The 16,904-nt window shown below is 40.2% G+C and overlaps 2 protein-coding genes across 2 annotated transcripts; both read left to right on the top strand.

Annotated features, from left to right (window-relative positions):
• Window positions 1-4,803: 4,803 nt before the first annotated feature.
• LOC311171003 (olfactory receptor 5B3-like) lies at window positions 4,804-6,025 on the top strand (the record flags this gene model as incomplete). Its single annotated transcript, XM_084233542.1, has 1 exon — window positions 4,804-6,025. Exon 1 carries the CDS (start codon window positions 5,087-5,089, stop codon window positions 6,023-6,025), a length of 939 nt encoding a protein of 312 aa, XP_084089668.1. The 5' UTR covers window positions 4,804-5,086.
• Window positions 6,026-15,959: 9,934 nt separating this feature from the next.
• Window positions 15,960-16,904, top strand: LOC311170725 (olfactory receptor 5B3-like; the record flags this gene model as incomplete). Its single annotated transcript, XM_084233127.1, has 1 exon — window positions 15,960-16,904. One exon carries the CDS (start codon window positions 15,960-15,962, stop codon window positions 16,902-16,904), a length of 945 nt encoding a protein of 314 aa, XP_084089253.1.

Here is a 16,904-nt window from a genome sequence, read left to right on the forward strand (position 1 = left end):
ATATCTAAAAAATTAAGTGAAAAGACTGGTCAAATAAAGTACTTTATCCTCTAACAAAGAAATAATACGCAACCATGAATATGAGAGCAATTGAATGATTTTTTAAAAAGGAAGAACGACATCGTCATGTTTATGCGAGGTTTTTCTTGTTTTTACTGTGGGATATATATTTTTGCTTAATACATTTTCTAGAAAAAAAGAGTATTCTTTGTTAGCTGTGGTCTCTAAAGACTACAGTTTTACATGTGCCCCCTGAATAGTGGGACAGGTATTTCTTTGACCTACACATTTGCATCACCATATTCTTTTTTTTTTTAAATAATAAATTTTATTTTTATATTCCCCATACAATTGCAACCCCCCATTCTGATCCCAATCCCTCCCCTCCTGGCCCCCAACCCCCCAAAAGTGTCTCTGTTTCATAGTTTTTTGTTGATTCTGATTTTCACTTTCTTATAGTTATTCATTTTCCTGGTCCCTTATTTAAGTTTTCTAGATTCCTGCTATGAGTGAGAACATCCGGTATTTTTCTTTTTCTTTTTGGCTTATTTCGCTGAGCATGATCCCTTCCAGCACCATCCATGTTGCTGCAAATTGCATGAGCATCACCATATTCTTCACTCAACTTTCACTCATCTGTTTCCCGGAGTTCTAACAGTTTTGATTCCGAGGGTATTTACTTGATGTTTCAGAGATCGTTGAAGGGGTAGAACCTGAAACATACTATTTCTGCTGTTTTTTATGCCTTTCCTTTATAAAGGCACAGATTATTAGATTTAGGCTACCAAATTATCCAGGTAATTACCTCCTCTTAGTGCTCTTAACCTAATTACATGTGCTATGTATTCTGACTCGTGCAATATTTTAAAAAATCCAACAATTGACCTGGTGTGTTTGAGAACCTTTGTTTAGTCCCTGCTGATTTCCATCTCACAGACTCTTCTCCAAGCCCATCACCCAGGGCCCTGGCCAAGTGCCCAGCTCCCTCTGGGTGCTCCTCCAAGGCTATGAGGCTTCCCCATCCACAGCTGCACAGTCAACACTTGAGGCCTCTTCAATCCCTGTAGTGGGAGAGGGATAATGGACAGTTATGGGTCTGCTTCTCCACACCCAGAAATGACACATGTCAATTCTTTCTAAGCCATTGTCAACGCCTGACACCTGTCCCATTGTACCCAAAATGGGCAGGCACATGTAGGGAAGAAGATGTAATGTTTAAACACCACTATTTTCTTAGCCATGCTGTAGCAATATTTAGTAACACTTAAGAATAATATTGAACATTTCAGAACACCTGATGATGTTAGATATTTTCTGTAGTTTGTATGTATGGAATCTGCAAATTTTCTTGTCAATCCTAAGTGGGTGGCATGATATCATTATCTTCCTATTACTGATGAGAAATTGTAGTTTGATGACTAAATTAAACAAGTTGATGCCTAATCACACTTTTATGTAGAGCAAACCTATAATCACCCCACATGCCTGCAATGAGGAAGATGTGATAATTTTGCTTGGAGTATGAGCTTACAGACCACCAGCTTGGAGAGAAGAATGGATCTATGGGTTTTTGTGAAAAAGATGTTTTCAGACCATGATTATAGTGGTAACACATGTTGAATAATAAAACAGATTGTTAACGATACTCAAGACATCTTTGATAAAGAGAAGAAATGAAAATAAAATATGAGTTAAATTAAACTAAATATAAACAAAACATAAATTAAATTGAAATTAAATGTAAGTAGCTAGTGCTGCAATGATGTGAAGAAACAAAAATGTGCCTGCTGTAGAGAATGTGAAATATGGAGTTACTTCATACAGTAATATAATTTTTATTCAATGGAGTATATTTACCAAAGGTCCAAATCAACTTCCTGATAATTACCCAAATGAAAAAAAAAAAAACTTTTGCTTGCACAAATATTTTACCATGTTTATATCAACTTTGTTAATAATCATCAAACACTGGAAACAATATAAAAGGTTCTGAACTGAGGAAAGAAGAAAAATAAAACTTAAGGTTCACAGCATGGAATACTACTTTGCAATTTTAAATTCCACCATAGATACAGGTAAGGATGTGCCTTTAAATGAATTGCACTGTGAAAAATGTCAAAAATCAAAGACTGTGGATTCTAAGACCCTAGTGAAGGACATTTTCACAAAGGGAAAATTATATGAAAAAAAACAGGTCCGTAATTACGACAGCATTGACTCCAAGGAAGCTGAGGAGTCAAATTCTTAGAAATATGCATTAAGAGGTGTGCATACTACTCTCTGCAACTTGTAATTATAAATGAAAATTATATGAAATAGCCATGCAAATACATAGTACACCCTCAAATTATGCAATGTGGATCCCATAGGCAGTTTGATTACTTTGTCCTTTGGAAAGTGCGGTGAGAAGCAGGAGGTGCAGTGTGCTCATGAGGGACATCCCCTGAGAACCTCAGGTCTTTATAATCCACTCTCAGTCCCCATGCACTAACCCTGTATCCACTGTGACTTCTGGAGCTTCATTTACAATGACCAGACTTTGGCCTAGACACTTTGAACATGTGTTCATCTGAATACTGATGGTTTCCACATGCAGACCTTCATCTGATTTTAGGATTTCCTCTGAACTTGCAGCCATGGCCAAGGAAACATTCAGAGGTAAAAATCATATTGAATAACTTTAAAGTGAAACCCCTAAAAGTTTCAAGTTGTTCTTTAGACACTTATTTTTTCCAAACACAATTCCCTGAGCTACATGATAGAGGTGATTTTATTATGTTTTCTTTACAAATAAAGAATGCAAGGGACCCTTCCGCAAGAACACATGGTCGATTCAGAACTTGAACCCATGTTCATGTTTTTTTCATCATTGTTCCTTGTCTTAGAGACCCTGGAACCTGAGCCCACTGCTGCACAGAGCTTCTCCAACAGAATCTGGGCATTAGTCCATGGCTGGATTTTTTTTAAATCTCAAACACACTATTGAGGATTGACTGTCATTTGCTTGGAAGCAAAAGGTAAGCTCCTATATTCAATGTATGCTTATAGTGAAAACTGTAGTGATCCAACAAGTGTGGGACAGCTGTTGTGGTTTGTTGCAATAGACATAGATATTGTCAACATTTTCCTTAAAATTCAAGGTGTAACTGGGGAGCAAATATCAAATGTCCCACAACAGAAACTTAGACATTAAACGGTTTGCCTTGTAATGATATTTGGGGACCTCACGACCCTACCTCCTCCAGAGAGGATGAGGGGATAAAAGTGATGCTCTGATTACGCAGAAAGTTCATCTAATTCACCATGTGCCAGCTTTGGAGAAAAAAAATGGCCCAGGAGAGTGAAATAGCAAAATCCAAATTTCCTTTAACATTTCCACACAATGGCATCCTTATTGTTTCTGTCTTGTCTACACATGTCAACAGTGATGAAGATAAAATATTACACTTTTCGTTAATTTGAATCTTGAATCTTCTTCATAAAGCTGTGTAATTGTAGACCACGACAGATCTTACCCAATCTTCAATCTCTGATGGTGAAATAAAAAAGAGATTGTCACCCACTTCACACACAACTACACACACTCATATGCACATATATGGACAAAGCTCTTAGCATTGCATCTGAGACACAGTGTGTGTGAACTGTGGTTGTGTGTGTTTGCAAAGGTAAAGCCCTCCTGGGCAAGGCTTCTGCCATGAACTCCTGCCGGCTCATGGGGAGGGACGTGGGGAATCACAGACAGCAGAGGCTGCCCTTCCAAAGGCAGCTGATTCAAATAAAATGAATTAAAATACTACACAAAAATAGATGCACCCAAAATATTCAATAACATGATTTTTGCCACCAAAGAAGATTCAGTGGCTAAAGACAAGCCACAAAATGAACTTTCACCCTCTATCTCCATGATTCAAATGTGGGATGACAGCAATGAAAACAGAAGGAGTTTAAGAAAGGGAGACTTGAACCCGTGAAAACCGACCATGGATCTGAAGCATCCTGCGGGGCAGGGGAGGAAAACCAAGGGGAGGTAGGCGAGCACAATGGACTATGGTGGAGGCTTATGAGTCATTCAGTGCAGAGACCTACAGTGACCACACCTGAGAGGGGAAGGGAGAGAGATTCCATCCTGAGAAAAAAATGGACAAGTATGAAAAATAACGGCAGTTCAGTTTTAACAAAGGAGATGCTTTAACAAAGGATTATGTTTACACGTCATCTCACTTAATACTCACAGTAGTACTTTGAGTTATGTCTCATTTCTATCTTCTTTTTTAGACAGATAATACTAGGTTGGAGGGTATTAGGCTAGTGTAATTACTCCTGGTTAAAATGGGGGGGCTGATAAGCAGCTGTTCCATGAGCCCCAGTTCCAGCCCGTGCCAACCCCACCTCAGCACTCTCAACTTTTGACACCAATGTGGCCCCCCCTGTTCTAGGCAGCCCAAAATATTCTGTGCACAGAAGTCTTAGCTACTTCACTGTGGAACCCAAACACTGAGTGTGGACCAGTGGGCATGATGAGTAATTGTAGAGAGTTTAATCTAACTTAACTGAAATGTAGGAAAGAGCACCAGACTTGGGAAACACTTCACCCAGGAACAAAATTTGGCTACCCAATGAATATATGTGGAACCATGAATAAATGACTCATTCTTTGTGCCTGGCTATGTGAGGAAAATAATGACTACTCAGCCTCAGAAATTGTTGGGAAGTATCGGTGAACACAGCTGTAGTGTCTAGAGCTGGTCTAAGGGAAGCTGAACTCTCATTTGTAAATTCCATAATGGCCCAGTTGGACTTTTTCACTAAACTTTCTAGTCTCAGTTTAAAGAATGAAAAAAACTGTTGAGGTTCTCCATGATGATTCCTTATTCATCAAGTGAGAAATCTAGATAATTTATACATGAAATTATGCATTGATGGTCATGTTTTAGGTACAGAGAGTCTGGAGACACATACACTTGCTATTATGAAATAATGACCCTGGCATATAAGCATTGATGTTTCATTGTAATTTTGACATCTAACTCTCTGTTCCTTTATCTCTTATTGCTATAAGTCATCTGATTTCTAAACAACCTCCATGGAGAACACCACAAAAGTGACAGAGTTCATCCTCCTAGGACTGACAAAATCCACAAACCTACGCGTCCCACTTGTAATGATCTTCACTTTTATATATGCTATAAATGTCATCGGGAACCTGGGGATGATCCTGTTGATTCTGTCAGACTCTCGTCTCCACACGCCCATGTACTTCTTCCTCAGTAACCTGTCTCTGATGGACTTCTGTTACTCTACAGCTGTCACCCCTACGGTCATAGCTGGATTGTTGATAGGAGACCTGGTCATCTCCTACAATGCATGTGCTGCTCAGATGTTCATTTTTGCAGCTTTTGCCACTGGGGAAGTTTTCATCTTGGCTGCAATGGCCTATGACCGCTATGTCGCCGTGTGCAAACCCCTGCATTACACCACCATCATGACCACAGGTGTGTGTGCAGGTTTGGCTATAATCTGCCATGCTGGTGGTTTCCTGAATGCCTGCATCCATGTTGGGGAAACATTCAGCCTCACTTTCTGCAGCTCCAATAAAGTCCATCACTTTTTCTGTGATGTTCCACCAGTCATGTCTCTCTCTTGCTCTGATAAGCGTGTTGCTGAGATGGTTCTTGTTTATGTAGACACCTTTGTTATATTTTCTGCTCTTTCAGTTATCTTTGTATCCTATGTGTTCATTTTTATCACCATCTATAGGATGCGCTCATCTGCAGGCTATCAGAAGGCTCTGTCCACCTGCGCTTCTCACGTCACCGCCATCACCATCTTCTTTGGGACAATCACCTTTATGTACATACAGCCCAGCTCCAGCCATTCCATGGACACGGACAAAATGGCATCTGTGTTTTATACAATGATCATCCCCATGCTGAACCCCATTGTCTACAGCCTGAGGAATAAGGAGGTCAAAAATGCGATCAAGAAGTTGGGTGAGAAGATAAAATTGTCTCTGGGATTGTGATTTAAACATTGTGTGGGGCATAATTAGCTCTCATGCCTCTCAATCTTCTTCGGGTCCTGACTAATAATTTGCATTACACCTAAGTCCTGAAGTGACGCTCTCACCTTTTCTAAAGTCTATTGTCTAGAATGAGGAAAGCTGACAACAATGGAAGTCTAATAAGAATCGCTAAGGGGAAGAACAAAATGTGTGTTTCTATGTTTCAAACATACATATTAAGGATATTTAAATTACTCACTTGTTCTGCATGTATTTTCTCTGCCGTGAGCACTACAACCACAAGGGGGCATCGAATTAGCAAGAGGTAAAATAGAGTATTATTTTGAACAAAACTAATTGAAATGGTGAATTGGGATATTGATATACAAAATATGTCACTGTGTTTACTCGAAAAATAATCTAAGACTCCCAGTTTGGGGGTAAAGGGATACATTCAATACTTTGTGTTTATTTCATTAGCATATTTTATTGACAGAATATAGACTTAGCATCATACTTAAATCAAAAATTCTGCCTTGTTTGAGTCATTTTGTGAGCTTATATTTTCTGATTATACCTTTCAAAAGGAAAATAGCCACAACAAATACAAAGAAGAAAAGTACAAGCATTTTCAATTTCTGCTTAGATGACTCTAATTTGCACGTCTTGAAAAAAGCAGTTAGTTATTAACAATGTATTTAATGTCTACAAGTGCTTCTGATGGTTAACCTTGCACATTAATCCTTAATTTAGTTAAGTATCATTCTATCTTTTCACTCCTCCAGTTTGTTGCACAGCTCATTCACAATGATTTTTTTCAAACAACCCTCACCACTCCTAGCATGATTATGTCCTTGCGATTTTGTCCTCCCTGGCTCCTCAATGGGGACTGTGAAGGTTCTGCTTCAGGGACATTCTAGCCCAGATGTTGTCTGCAATAGCCATCATCAATATGTTCTTCACCCACTCCATGGATTGATATTGTGTAAGGAAAGCGAGAAAATCAGGCTGTTTTTTCGCCTTCCACACAACAGACAACCCATACCTGAAATGCTCTGATGGTGACCAGTAACCTATTTGGGTACTGTCCTTGGCCTGTTTAGTGCCCCTTGCTACCCTGTACCACTAGCACCCTATGTGGGATGTAAGATAAATGATGTCATCACAATGGTAGCCATGTTGGGTGAAGTTGAGAGCCAACACGCTCAGAAAGGAATACAGGTAACTATTAAGCAACCAAAAAGGGTCTCAAAAAAGATAAGTAAGCCTCTTAAGGTCAGTAAGCCTCTTAAAGTCACCCATGTCCAAATGTGGGTGGAGCTACTGAGAGCAGGTGGAGGTCATGCCAAGGTACATATTACACAGCCCAATGCATATTTGTTAGAGTTATGGAGACAAGTGGAGAGGACCAGCAGTTCACTGCCACAAAGAGACCAGCTACAGTGAAGGTAAAAGCTGGGGACTCCAGGGCCCAGGCACATGCCCTGTGCCTGGAGGATTATTTGCTGCCAACCCCAGCCTGGGAGACAGCCCCTTTTGCTTTGAATAGGATAAGGATCAAGGGACACTCCACAGGGGCTTGGTGAAGCCCGGAGGTCATATGTGGAGCTTTCTGTCCACTGGCCCCCACTAATGTGCAAAGGGTTTTGAACTGAGTGGATGTGGGGGCAGAGTGTACTGTGTTATATGGGAACGCAGACAAGTTTCAGTCATCTGCTTGTTACATGTGATGGCTATGGAGCCCGGAGTGTCAAGTTGAAAGCAGTGAGGTGACTACTGGGAATTGGGCGATTATCCCCAAAGGAGTATTAAGTGTAAGTGTTGCCAATCTTGGAGTACTTCCTGGTGGTGGATGTACTATTTGGCTTGTGGCTAAAAACCACAGCTGGAGAATTTTGCCTTAGGATACATGGGTGGAAGGCAGTGTTGCAGGGGCATGCGAGTGTCCACCCACACAACTGCCAGTCCTGAGGTGAGTGACCAATACTAAACAGTATCAGTTTCCAGGTGGCCACAGACAGATATGGGCACAATGGCAGAGTTGGAGAAAGGGGCGTTGTGTGTGCTGCCCACAGCGTCTTTAATTGCCTGAGTGGCTGGTGAAGCCTGATGGCTTTTTGAGTATAACAACATTCCTGAGTTGAAGAAAGTGGTTCCACCCTTGCATGTGGCAATGTATTCAGTGGCTAAATGATGGGCTGTCTGAGTCACGAGCTGGGCACACAGCATTTCAAGAAAAGTTTGGAGACTTCGGTACATTGCTCTAGCTAATGCTTTCTTTTGCATTGCTCCTGCACCAGAGTGTCTAGACCAATTGATTCACAAGGAAGGCCACAGTGAACATTCACTGAGTTTCCTTGGGATCACCTGCCCAGCTCTAATCTGTGCCACAGTCTGGTGGCAGCTGATTTGGCCCGGTGGGAGAGGCCATCCTTGGTGCGCTTGTTCCATCATGTTGATGACACCTTATTGACCAGTGACTGTCTTGCAGATTTGGGAAAAGCTGTACCTCTCCTGTGGACACAACTGAAAATATGTGGCCTGGGCTGAGCAGCACTCTGTTAGAGTTCCTATTTCTTTTGCAGGTTATGAGTACCGTATCCTGCACTCCTCATCAAGGGAACTGGCAGAAGAATGACACATAGATTGTACGGTGAAAAAACCCTGATGAGGTGGAATTTAAGGAAAATGAGTAAATTAGGCTATTTTTCACCTTGCACTCAACACACATCCCATACCTGAAATGCTGTTTCTCACCATTTGGACCTCTAGCAAGCAACCAAGGCCAAACACTGGCAACAATGTCTTGGTGTGTGACTCTGGGCACCTAGTGTGTAAAAGGGGCTAGTGAGTGGAGTTGCTGTTCTGCCTCTATTAGTGCTGAAGTCTCTCCCCTGATCTGTCTGCCTGACTGTTTGTATGGTCCCCTGTAACCATGAAAGCTCTGAAAACTCTACCGAAAGCTCCAAATTTTCTTCTGATCTACAAGAACTGACAGTGAAGCTTCCCTGGCCTGGAATGGCTGTGAGACACATGGCCTAAGTCTGTAATAGCTCCCTCTGCACTAGACTCTCCATTCCCAGACATCAGTGACATGGAATTCATTATAACATGATCCTTGGACTTAAATATGTGTGTTGCATAGTAGATTCTCAGTAAGTATTTGTCACCGGATGCATGAAATAAAGGTTGGAGTCTAAGTATCCCATGTGTTGACTCTTTGAACAACTGATTATCGTGCTTCTCCTAAAACTTAGATCTGCCAGACTTCAATAGTACTCCAAGCTATTGAACAGGATTGCTTCTTAGAAATCCAGCTCTAGAGTATCATCTCAAAACACTTCATGAGCAGAACCTCATTTCATCTTTAGAACTCTTCTATGAGGGTACCCAATATTATTGCCCCTCCACTTATAGGTGGTATACTGAAGTGTTAAGAGATTAAACTACTTGGCCAAGATCGTCCTGTAAACCTTGACAGAGCCAGCACATAAAGATAGTTCTCCACGACAGCGCAGCTCACACTTGTGACATCCACACTTGAATACCTTCATAAAAGTGATAATTCTGCCCAGGGTGTTGTTAGTGTGTGTTCTGTGCTAACATACATGTAAAGAGGTATGAACCTATCCCCCTAAATCATACAGTGTTGTAAACCTCAAAAGTGTTCTATGTCACAGCAAAAAATAATAATAATATTAAAATTCATCTAAAAAATTAAAGATGCTGAAATGATAAAATTAAGTGAACAGACTGGTCAAATAAATTATTTTATCCTCTAACAAAGAAATAATATGCAACCAAGCCATAATCATCAAAACCGCATGGTATTGGAACAAGAACAGACATACAGACCAATGGAATCGAATAGAAAATCCAGAAATAAACCCACAGGTTTATGGTCAACTAATCTTTGACAAAGGAGCAAAGACTATGCATTGGAGCAAAGAAAGTTTGTTCAATAAATGGTGCTGGGAAAACTGGGTCGCTACATGCAAAAGAATGAAGCTTGACCACCACCTCACACCATACACAAAAATCAACTCAAAATGGATTAAAGAACTAGACATAAGACCTGAAACCATAAAATATATAGAAGGAAATATAGGCGAAACACTACGTGATTTGCACATCAAAGACATCTTTACAGACACATCACCCAAAGCAGTGATAGTGAAGGCAAAGATAAACAGCTGGGACTATATCAAATTAAAGAGCTTTTGCACAGCAAAAGAGACAATAACAAAAACAAAGAGAAACCCCACCAACTGGGAGAACATTTTTGCACCCAACACTAATGATAAAGGACTGATCACAAAAATCTGCAAAGAGCTGATGAGTCTCAACAACAACAAAGAAAATAATCCAGTCAAAAAATGGGCAGAAGAGCTTAAAAGAAACTTCTCTGAAGAGGAAATGCAAATGGCCAACAGGCATATGAAAAAATGTTCAACATCACTTGTCATCAGGGAAATGCAAATCAAAACTACCATGAGATACCATCTTACACCAGTGAGAATGGCACATATTAAAAAAACTAGCAACAACAAATGTTGGCGAGGGTGTGGAGAAAAAGGAACTCTTCTGCACTGTTGGTGGGAGTGCAAACTGGTCCAACCACTGTGGAAAGCTGTGTGGAGATTTCTGGACCTACTAAACATAGAGCTTCCATATGACCCAGCAATTCCACTCCTAGGTATTTACCCAAAGGACACAGAAACATCAATTCCAAAGAACACCTGCACCCCTATGTTTATAGCAGCACTGTTTACAATAGCTAAGCTTTGGAAACAACCCAAATGCCCAAAAATAGATGACTGGATCAAGAAGATGTGGTACATATATACCATGGAATATTACTCAGCATTCAAAAAAGATAAACACATGCAATTTGCTGCAACATGGATGGCGCTGGAAGGGATCATGCTCAGCGAAATAAGCCAAAAAGAAAAAGAAAAATACCGGATGGTCTCACTCATAGCAGGAATCTAGAAAACTTAAATAAGGGACCAGGAAAATGAATAACTATAAGAAAGTGAAAATCAAAATCAACAAAAAACTATGAACCAGAGACACTTTTAGGGGGGCGTGGGCGGGAGGGGAGGGATTGGGGTCAGAATGGGGGGCTGCAATTGTATGGGGAATATAACAATAAAATTTATAAAAAAAATAAAAATAAAAAAAAAAATAAAAAAAAAAAAGAAATAATATGCAACCATGAAAATGAGAGCAATTGAATGATTTTTGAAAAAAGGAAGAAAGACATTGTCATGTTTATGCAAGGTTTTTCTTGTTTTTACTGTGAGATACAGATTTTTGCTTAATACATTTTCTAGAAAAAAGAGTATTCTTTGTTAGCTGTGGTCTCTAAAGCTTACAGTTTTACATGTGCCCCCTGAGTGTGGGACGGGTATTTCTTTGACCTACACATTTGCATCACCATATTCTTCACTCAGCTTTCACTCATCTGTTTTCTGGAGTTCTAACAATTTTGATTCCAAGGGTAATTGCTTCTTGTTTCAGAGATTATTGAAGGGGTGGACCCTGAATATTACTATTTCTGCTATTTTTTATGCCTTTCCGTTATAAAGGCACAGATTATTAGATTTAGGCTACCAAATTATCCAGGTAATTACCTCCTCTTAGTGCTCTTAACCTAATTACATGTGCTATGTATTCTGACTCGTGCAATATTTTAAAAAATCCAACAATTGACCTGGTGTGTTTGAGAACCTTCGTTTAGTCCCTGCTGATTTCCATCTCACAGACTCTTCTCCAAGCCCATCACCCAGGGCCCTGGCCCAGTGCCCTGCTCCCTCTGGGTGCTCCTCCAAGGCTATGAGGCTTCCCCAACCACAGCTGCACAGTCAACACTTGAGGCCTCTTCAATCCCTGTAGTGGGAGAGGGATAATGGACAGTTATGGGTCTGCTTCTCCACACCCAGAAATGACACATGTCAATTCTTTCTAAGCCATTGTCAATACCTGACACCTGTCCCATTGTACCCAAAATGGGCAGGCACATGTAGGGAAGAAGATGTAATGTTTAAACACCACTATTTTGTTAGCCATGCTGTAGCAATATTTAGTAACACTTAAGAATAATATTGAACATTTCAGAACACCTGATGTGTGTTAGATATTTTCTGTAGTTTGTATGTATGGAATCTGCAAATTTTCTTGTCAGTCCTAAGTCGGTGGCCTGATAACATTATCTTCCTATTACTGATGAGAAACTGTAGTTTGATGACTAAATTACTTAAACAAGTTGATGCCTAATCACACTTTTATGTAGAGCAAACCTATAACCACCCGACATGCCTGCAATGAGGAAGATGTGATAATTTTGCTTGGAGTATGAGCTACAGACCTCCAGCTTGGAGAGAAGAACGGATCTATGAGTTTTGGGAAAAAGATGTTTTCAGACCATGATTATAGTGGTAACACATGTTGAATAATAAAACAGATTGTTAATGATACTCAAGACAACTTTGATAAAGAGAAGAAATGAAAATAAAATATGAGTTAAATTAAACTAAATATAAACAAAACATAAATTAAATTGAAATTAAATGTAAGTAGCTAGTGCTGCAATGATGTGAAGAAACAAAAATGTGCTTGCTGTAGAGAATGTAAATCTGGAGTTACTTCATACAGTAATGAAATTTTTACCCAATGGAGTATATTTACCAAAGGTCCAAATCAACTTCCTGATAATTACCCAAATGAAAAAAAAACTTGTGCTTGCACAAATATTTTACCATGTTTATGTCAACTTTGTTAATAATCATCAAACACTGGAAACAATATAAAAGGTTCTGAACCGAGGAAAGAAGAAAAATAAAACTTAAGGTTCACAGCATGGAATACTACTTTGCAATTTTAAATTCCACCATAGATACAGGTAAGGATGTGCCTTTAAATGAATTGCACTGTGAAAAATGCCAAAATCAAAGACTGTGGATTCTAAGACCCTAGTGAAGGACATTTTCACAAAGGGAAAATTATATGAAAAAAAAACAGGTCAGTAATTATGACAGCATTGACTCCAAGGAAGCTGAGGAGTCAAATTCTTAGAAATATGCATTAAGAGGTGTGCATACTACTCTCTGCAACTTGTAATTAAAAATGAAAATTACATGAAATAGCCATGCAAATACATAGTACACCCTCAAATTATGCAATGTGGATCCCATAGGCAGTTTGATTACTTTGTCCTTTGGAAAGTGCGGTGAGAAGCAGGAGGTGCAGTGTGCTCATGAGGGACATCCCCTGAGAACCTCAGGTCTTTATAATCCACTCTAGGTCCCCATGCACTAACCCTGTATCCACTGTGACTTCTGGAGCTTCATTTACAATGACCAGACTTTGGCCTAGACCCTTTGAACATGTGTTCATCTGAATACTGATGGTTTCCACATGCAGACCTTCCTCTGATTTTAGGATTTCCTCTGAACTTGCAGCCATGGCCAAGGAAACATTCAGAGGTAAAAATCATATTGAATAACTTTAAAGTGAAACCCCTAAAAGTATCAAGTTGTTCCTTAGACATTGGTTGATTATTTACAAACACGATTCCCTAGGCTACATGATAGAGGTGATTTTATTATGTTTTCTTTACAAATAAAGAATGTAAGTGACTCTTCCGCAAGAACACATGGTCGATTCAGAAACTGAACCCATATTCATGGTTTTTTCATCATTGTTCCTTTCTTAGAGACCCTGGAACCTGAGCCCACTGCTGCACAGAGCTTCTCCGACAGAATCTGGGCATTAGTCCACGGCTGGATTTTTTTTTAATCTCAAACACATTATTGAGGATTGACTGTCATTTGCTGGAAGCAGAAGGTAAGCTCCTATATTCAATATATGCTTACAGTGAAAACTGTAGTGATCCAACAGGTATGGGTCAGCTGTTGTGGTTTGTTGCAGTAGACATAGATATTGTCAACATTTTCCTTAAAATCCAAGGTGTAACTGGGGAGCAAATATCAAATGTCCCACAACAGAAACTTCGACATTAAAAGGTTTGCCTTGTAATGATACTTGGGGACGACACGACTCTGATTCTCCAGAGAGGATGAGGGGATAAAAGTGTTGCTCTGATGAGCAGACAGTTCATCTAATTCACCATGTGTCAGCTTTGGAGAAAAAAAATGGCCCAGGAGAAATAGCACTTATTTGGACTCCAAAAGGAACCAAAGCAAAATAGCAAAATCCAAATTTCCTTTAACATTCTACACAATGGCATCCTTATTGTTTCTGTCTTGTCTACACATGTCAACAGTGATGTAGATAAAATATTGCACTTTCCGTTAATTTGAATCTTAAGTCTTCCTCATAAAGCTGTGTAATTGTAGACCACGACAGATCTTACCCAATCTTCAATCTGATGGTGAAATAAAAAAGAGATTGTCACCCACTTCACACACAATTACACACACTCATATGCACCTATATGAACAAAGCTCTTAGCATTGCATTTGGGACACAGTGTGTGTGAACAGTGGTTGTGTGTGTTTGCAAATGCCAAGCCCTCCTGGGAGAGGCTTCTGCCATGAACTCCTGGCCGGCTCACGGGGAGGCACATGGGGAATCACAGACAGCAGAGAGGCTGCCCTTCTAAAGGCAGCTGACTCAAATAAAATGAATTAAAATACTACACAAGAATAGATTAACACAAAATATTCAACAACATGATTTTTACCACCAAAGAAGATTCATGGGTTAAAGACAAGCCACAAACTGAACTTTCACCCTCTATCCCCGTGATTCAAATGTGGGATGACAGCAATGAAAACAGAAGGAGTTTAAGAAAGGGAGACTCTAACCCGTGAAAACCGACCATGATCTGAAGCATCCTGCGAGGCAGGGGAGGAAAACCACAGAAGGGGAAGTGGGTGAGCATAATGGACTATGGTGGAGGCTTTTGAGTCATTCAGTGCAGAGACCTACAGTGATCACACCTGAGAGGGGAAGGGAGGGAGATTCCATCCTGAGAAAAAATGACAAGTATGAAAAATAACGGCAGTTCAGTTTTAACAAAGGAGATGCTTTAACAAAAGATTATGTTTACACATCATCTCACTTAATACTCACAGTAGTACTTTGAGTTATGTCTCATTTCTATCTTCTTTTTGTAGACAGATAATACCAGATTGGAGGGTATTAGGCTAGTGTAATTACTCTTGGTCATAAATGGGGGGGCTGATAACAGCTGTTCCATGAGCCCCAGTTCCAGACCAGTGCCAACCCCTCCCTCAGCACGCTCCACTTTTGACACCCATGTGGTCCCCCCGTTCTAGGCAGCCCAAAACATTCTGTGCACAGAAGTCTTAGCTACTTCACTGTGGAACCCAAACACTGAGTGTGGACCAGTGGACATGATGAGTAATTGTAGAGAGAGTTTAATCTAATTTAAGTGAAATGAAGGAAAGGGCACCAGACTTGGGAAACACTTCACCCAGGAACAAAATTTGGCTACCCAATGAATATATGTGGAACCATGAATAAATGACTCATTCTCTTGTGCCTGGCTATGTAGGAAAATAATGACGACTCAGCCTCAGAAATTGTTGGGAAGTATCGGTGAACACAGCTGTAGTGTCTAGAGCTGGTCTAAGGGAAGCTGAACTCTCATTTGTAAATTCCATAATGGCCCAGTTGGACTTTTTCACTAAACTTTCTAGTCTCAGTTTAAAGAATGAAAAAAAACTGTTGAGGTTCTCCATGATGATTCCTTATTCATCAAGTTAGAATTCTAGATAATTTATACATGAAGTTATGCATTGATGGTCATGTTTTAGGTACAGAGAGTCTGGAGACACATACTCTTGCTATTATGAAATAATGGCCCTGGCATATAAGCATTTATGTTTCATTGCAATTTTGACATCTAACTCTCTGTTCCTTTATCTCTTATTGCTGTAAGTCATCTGATTTCTAAACATCCTACATGGAGAATGCCACAGAAGTGACAGAGTTCATCCTCCTAGGACTGACCAAAGCCACAAACCTACGTGTCCCACTTGTAATGATCTTCACTCTTATATATGCTGTAAACGTCATCGGGAACCTGGGGATGATCCTGTTGATTCTGTTGGACTCTCATCTTCACACGCCCATGTACTTCTTCCTCAGTAACCTGTCTCTGATGGACTTCTGTTACTCTACAGCTGTCATCCCTACAGTCATAGCTGGGTTGTTCATAGGAGACAAAGTTATCTCCTACAATGCATGTGCTGCTCAGATGTTTTTTTTTGCAACCTTTGCTTCTGGAGAAGTTTTCATCTTGGCTGCAATGGCTTATGACCGTTATGCCGCCGTGTGCGAACCCCTGCATTACACCACCATCATGACCACAGGTGTGTGCGCAGGTCTGGCTATAATCTGCCATGCTGGTGGTTTCCTGAATGCCTGCATCCATGTTGGGGAAACATTCAGCCTCACTTTCTGCAGCTCCAATAAAATCCATCACTTCTTCTGTGATATTCCAGCAGTCATGTCTCTCTCTTGCTCTGATAAACATGTTGCTGAGATGGTTATTGTTTATGTAGATACCTTCAATGTCTTTTCTGCTCTTTCAGTTATCTTTGTATCCTATGTGTTAATTTTTATCACCATATGTAAGATGCGCTCATCTGCAGGCTATCAGAAGGCTCTGTCTACCTGCGCTTCTCACGTCACCGCCATCACCATCTTCTTTGGGACACTCATCTTCATGTACTTACAGCCCAGCTCCAGCCATTCCATGGACACCGACAAAATGGCGTCTGTGTTTTACACTATGATCATCCCCATGCTGAACCCTGTAGTCTACAGCCTGAGGAACAAGGAGGTCAAGAATGCGATCAAGAAGTTGGGTGAGAAGATAAAATTGTCTCTGGAATTGCGATTTTAA

The sequence above is a fragment of the Talpa europaea genome (assembly GCF_964194135.1).
Source record: "Talpa europaea genome assembly, chromosome: 1".
NCBI classification, from domain to species: Eukaryota; Metazoa; Chordata; class Mammalia; order Eulipotyphla; family Talpidae; genus Talpa; species Talpa europaea.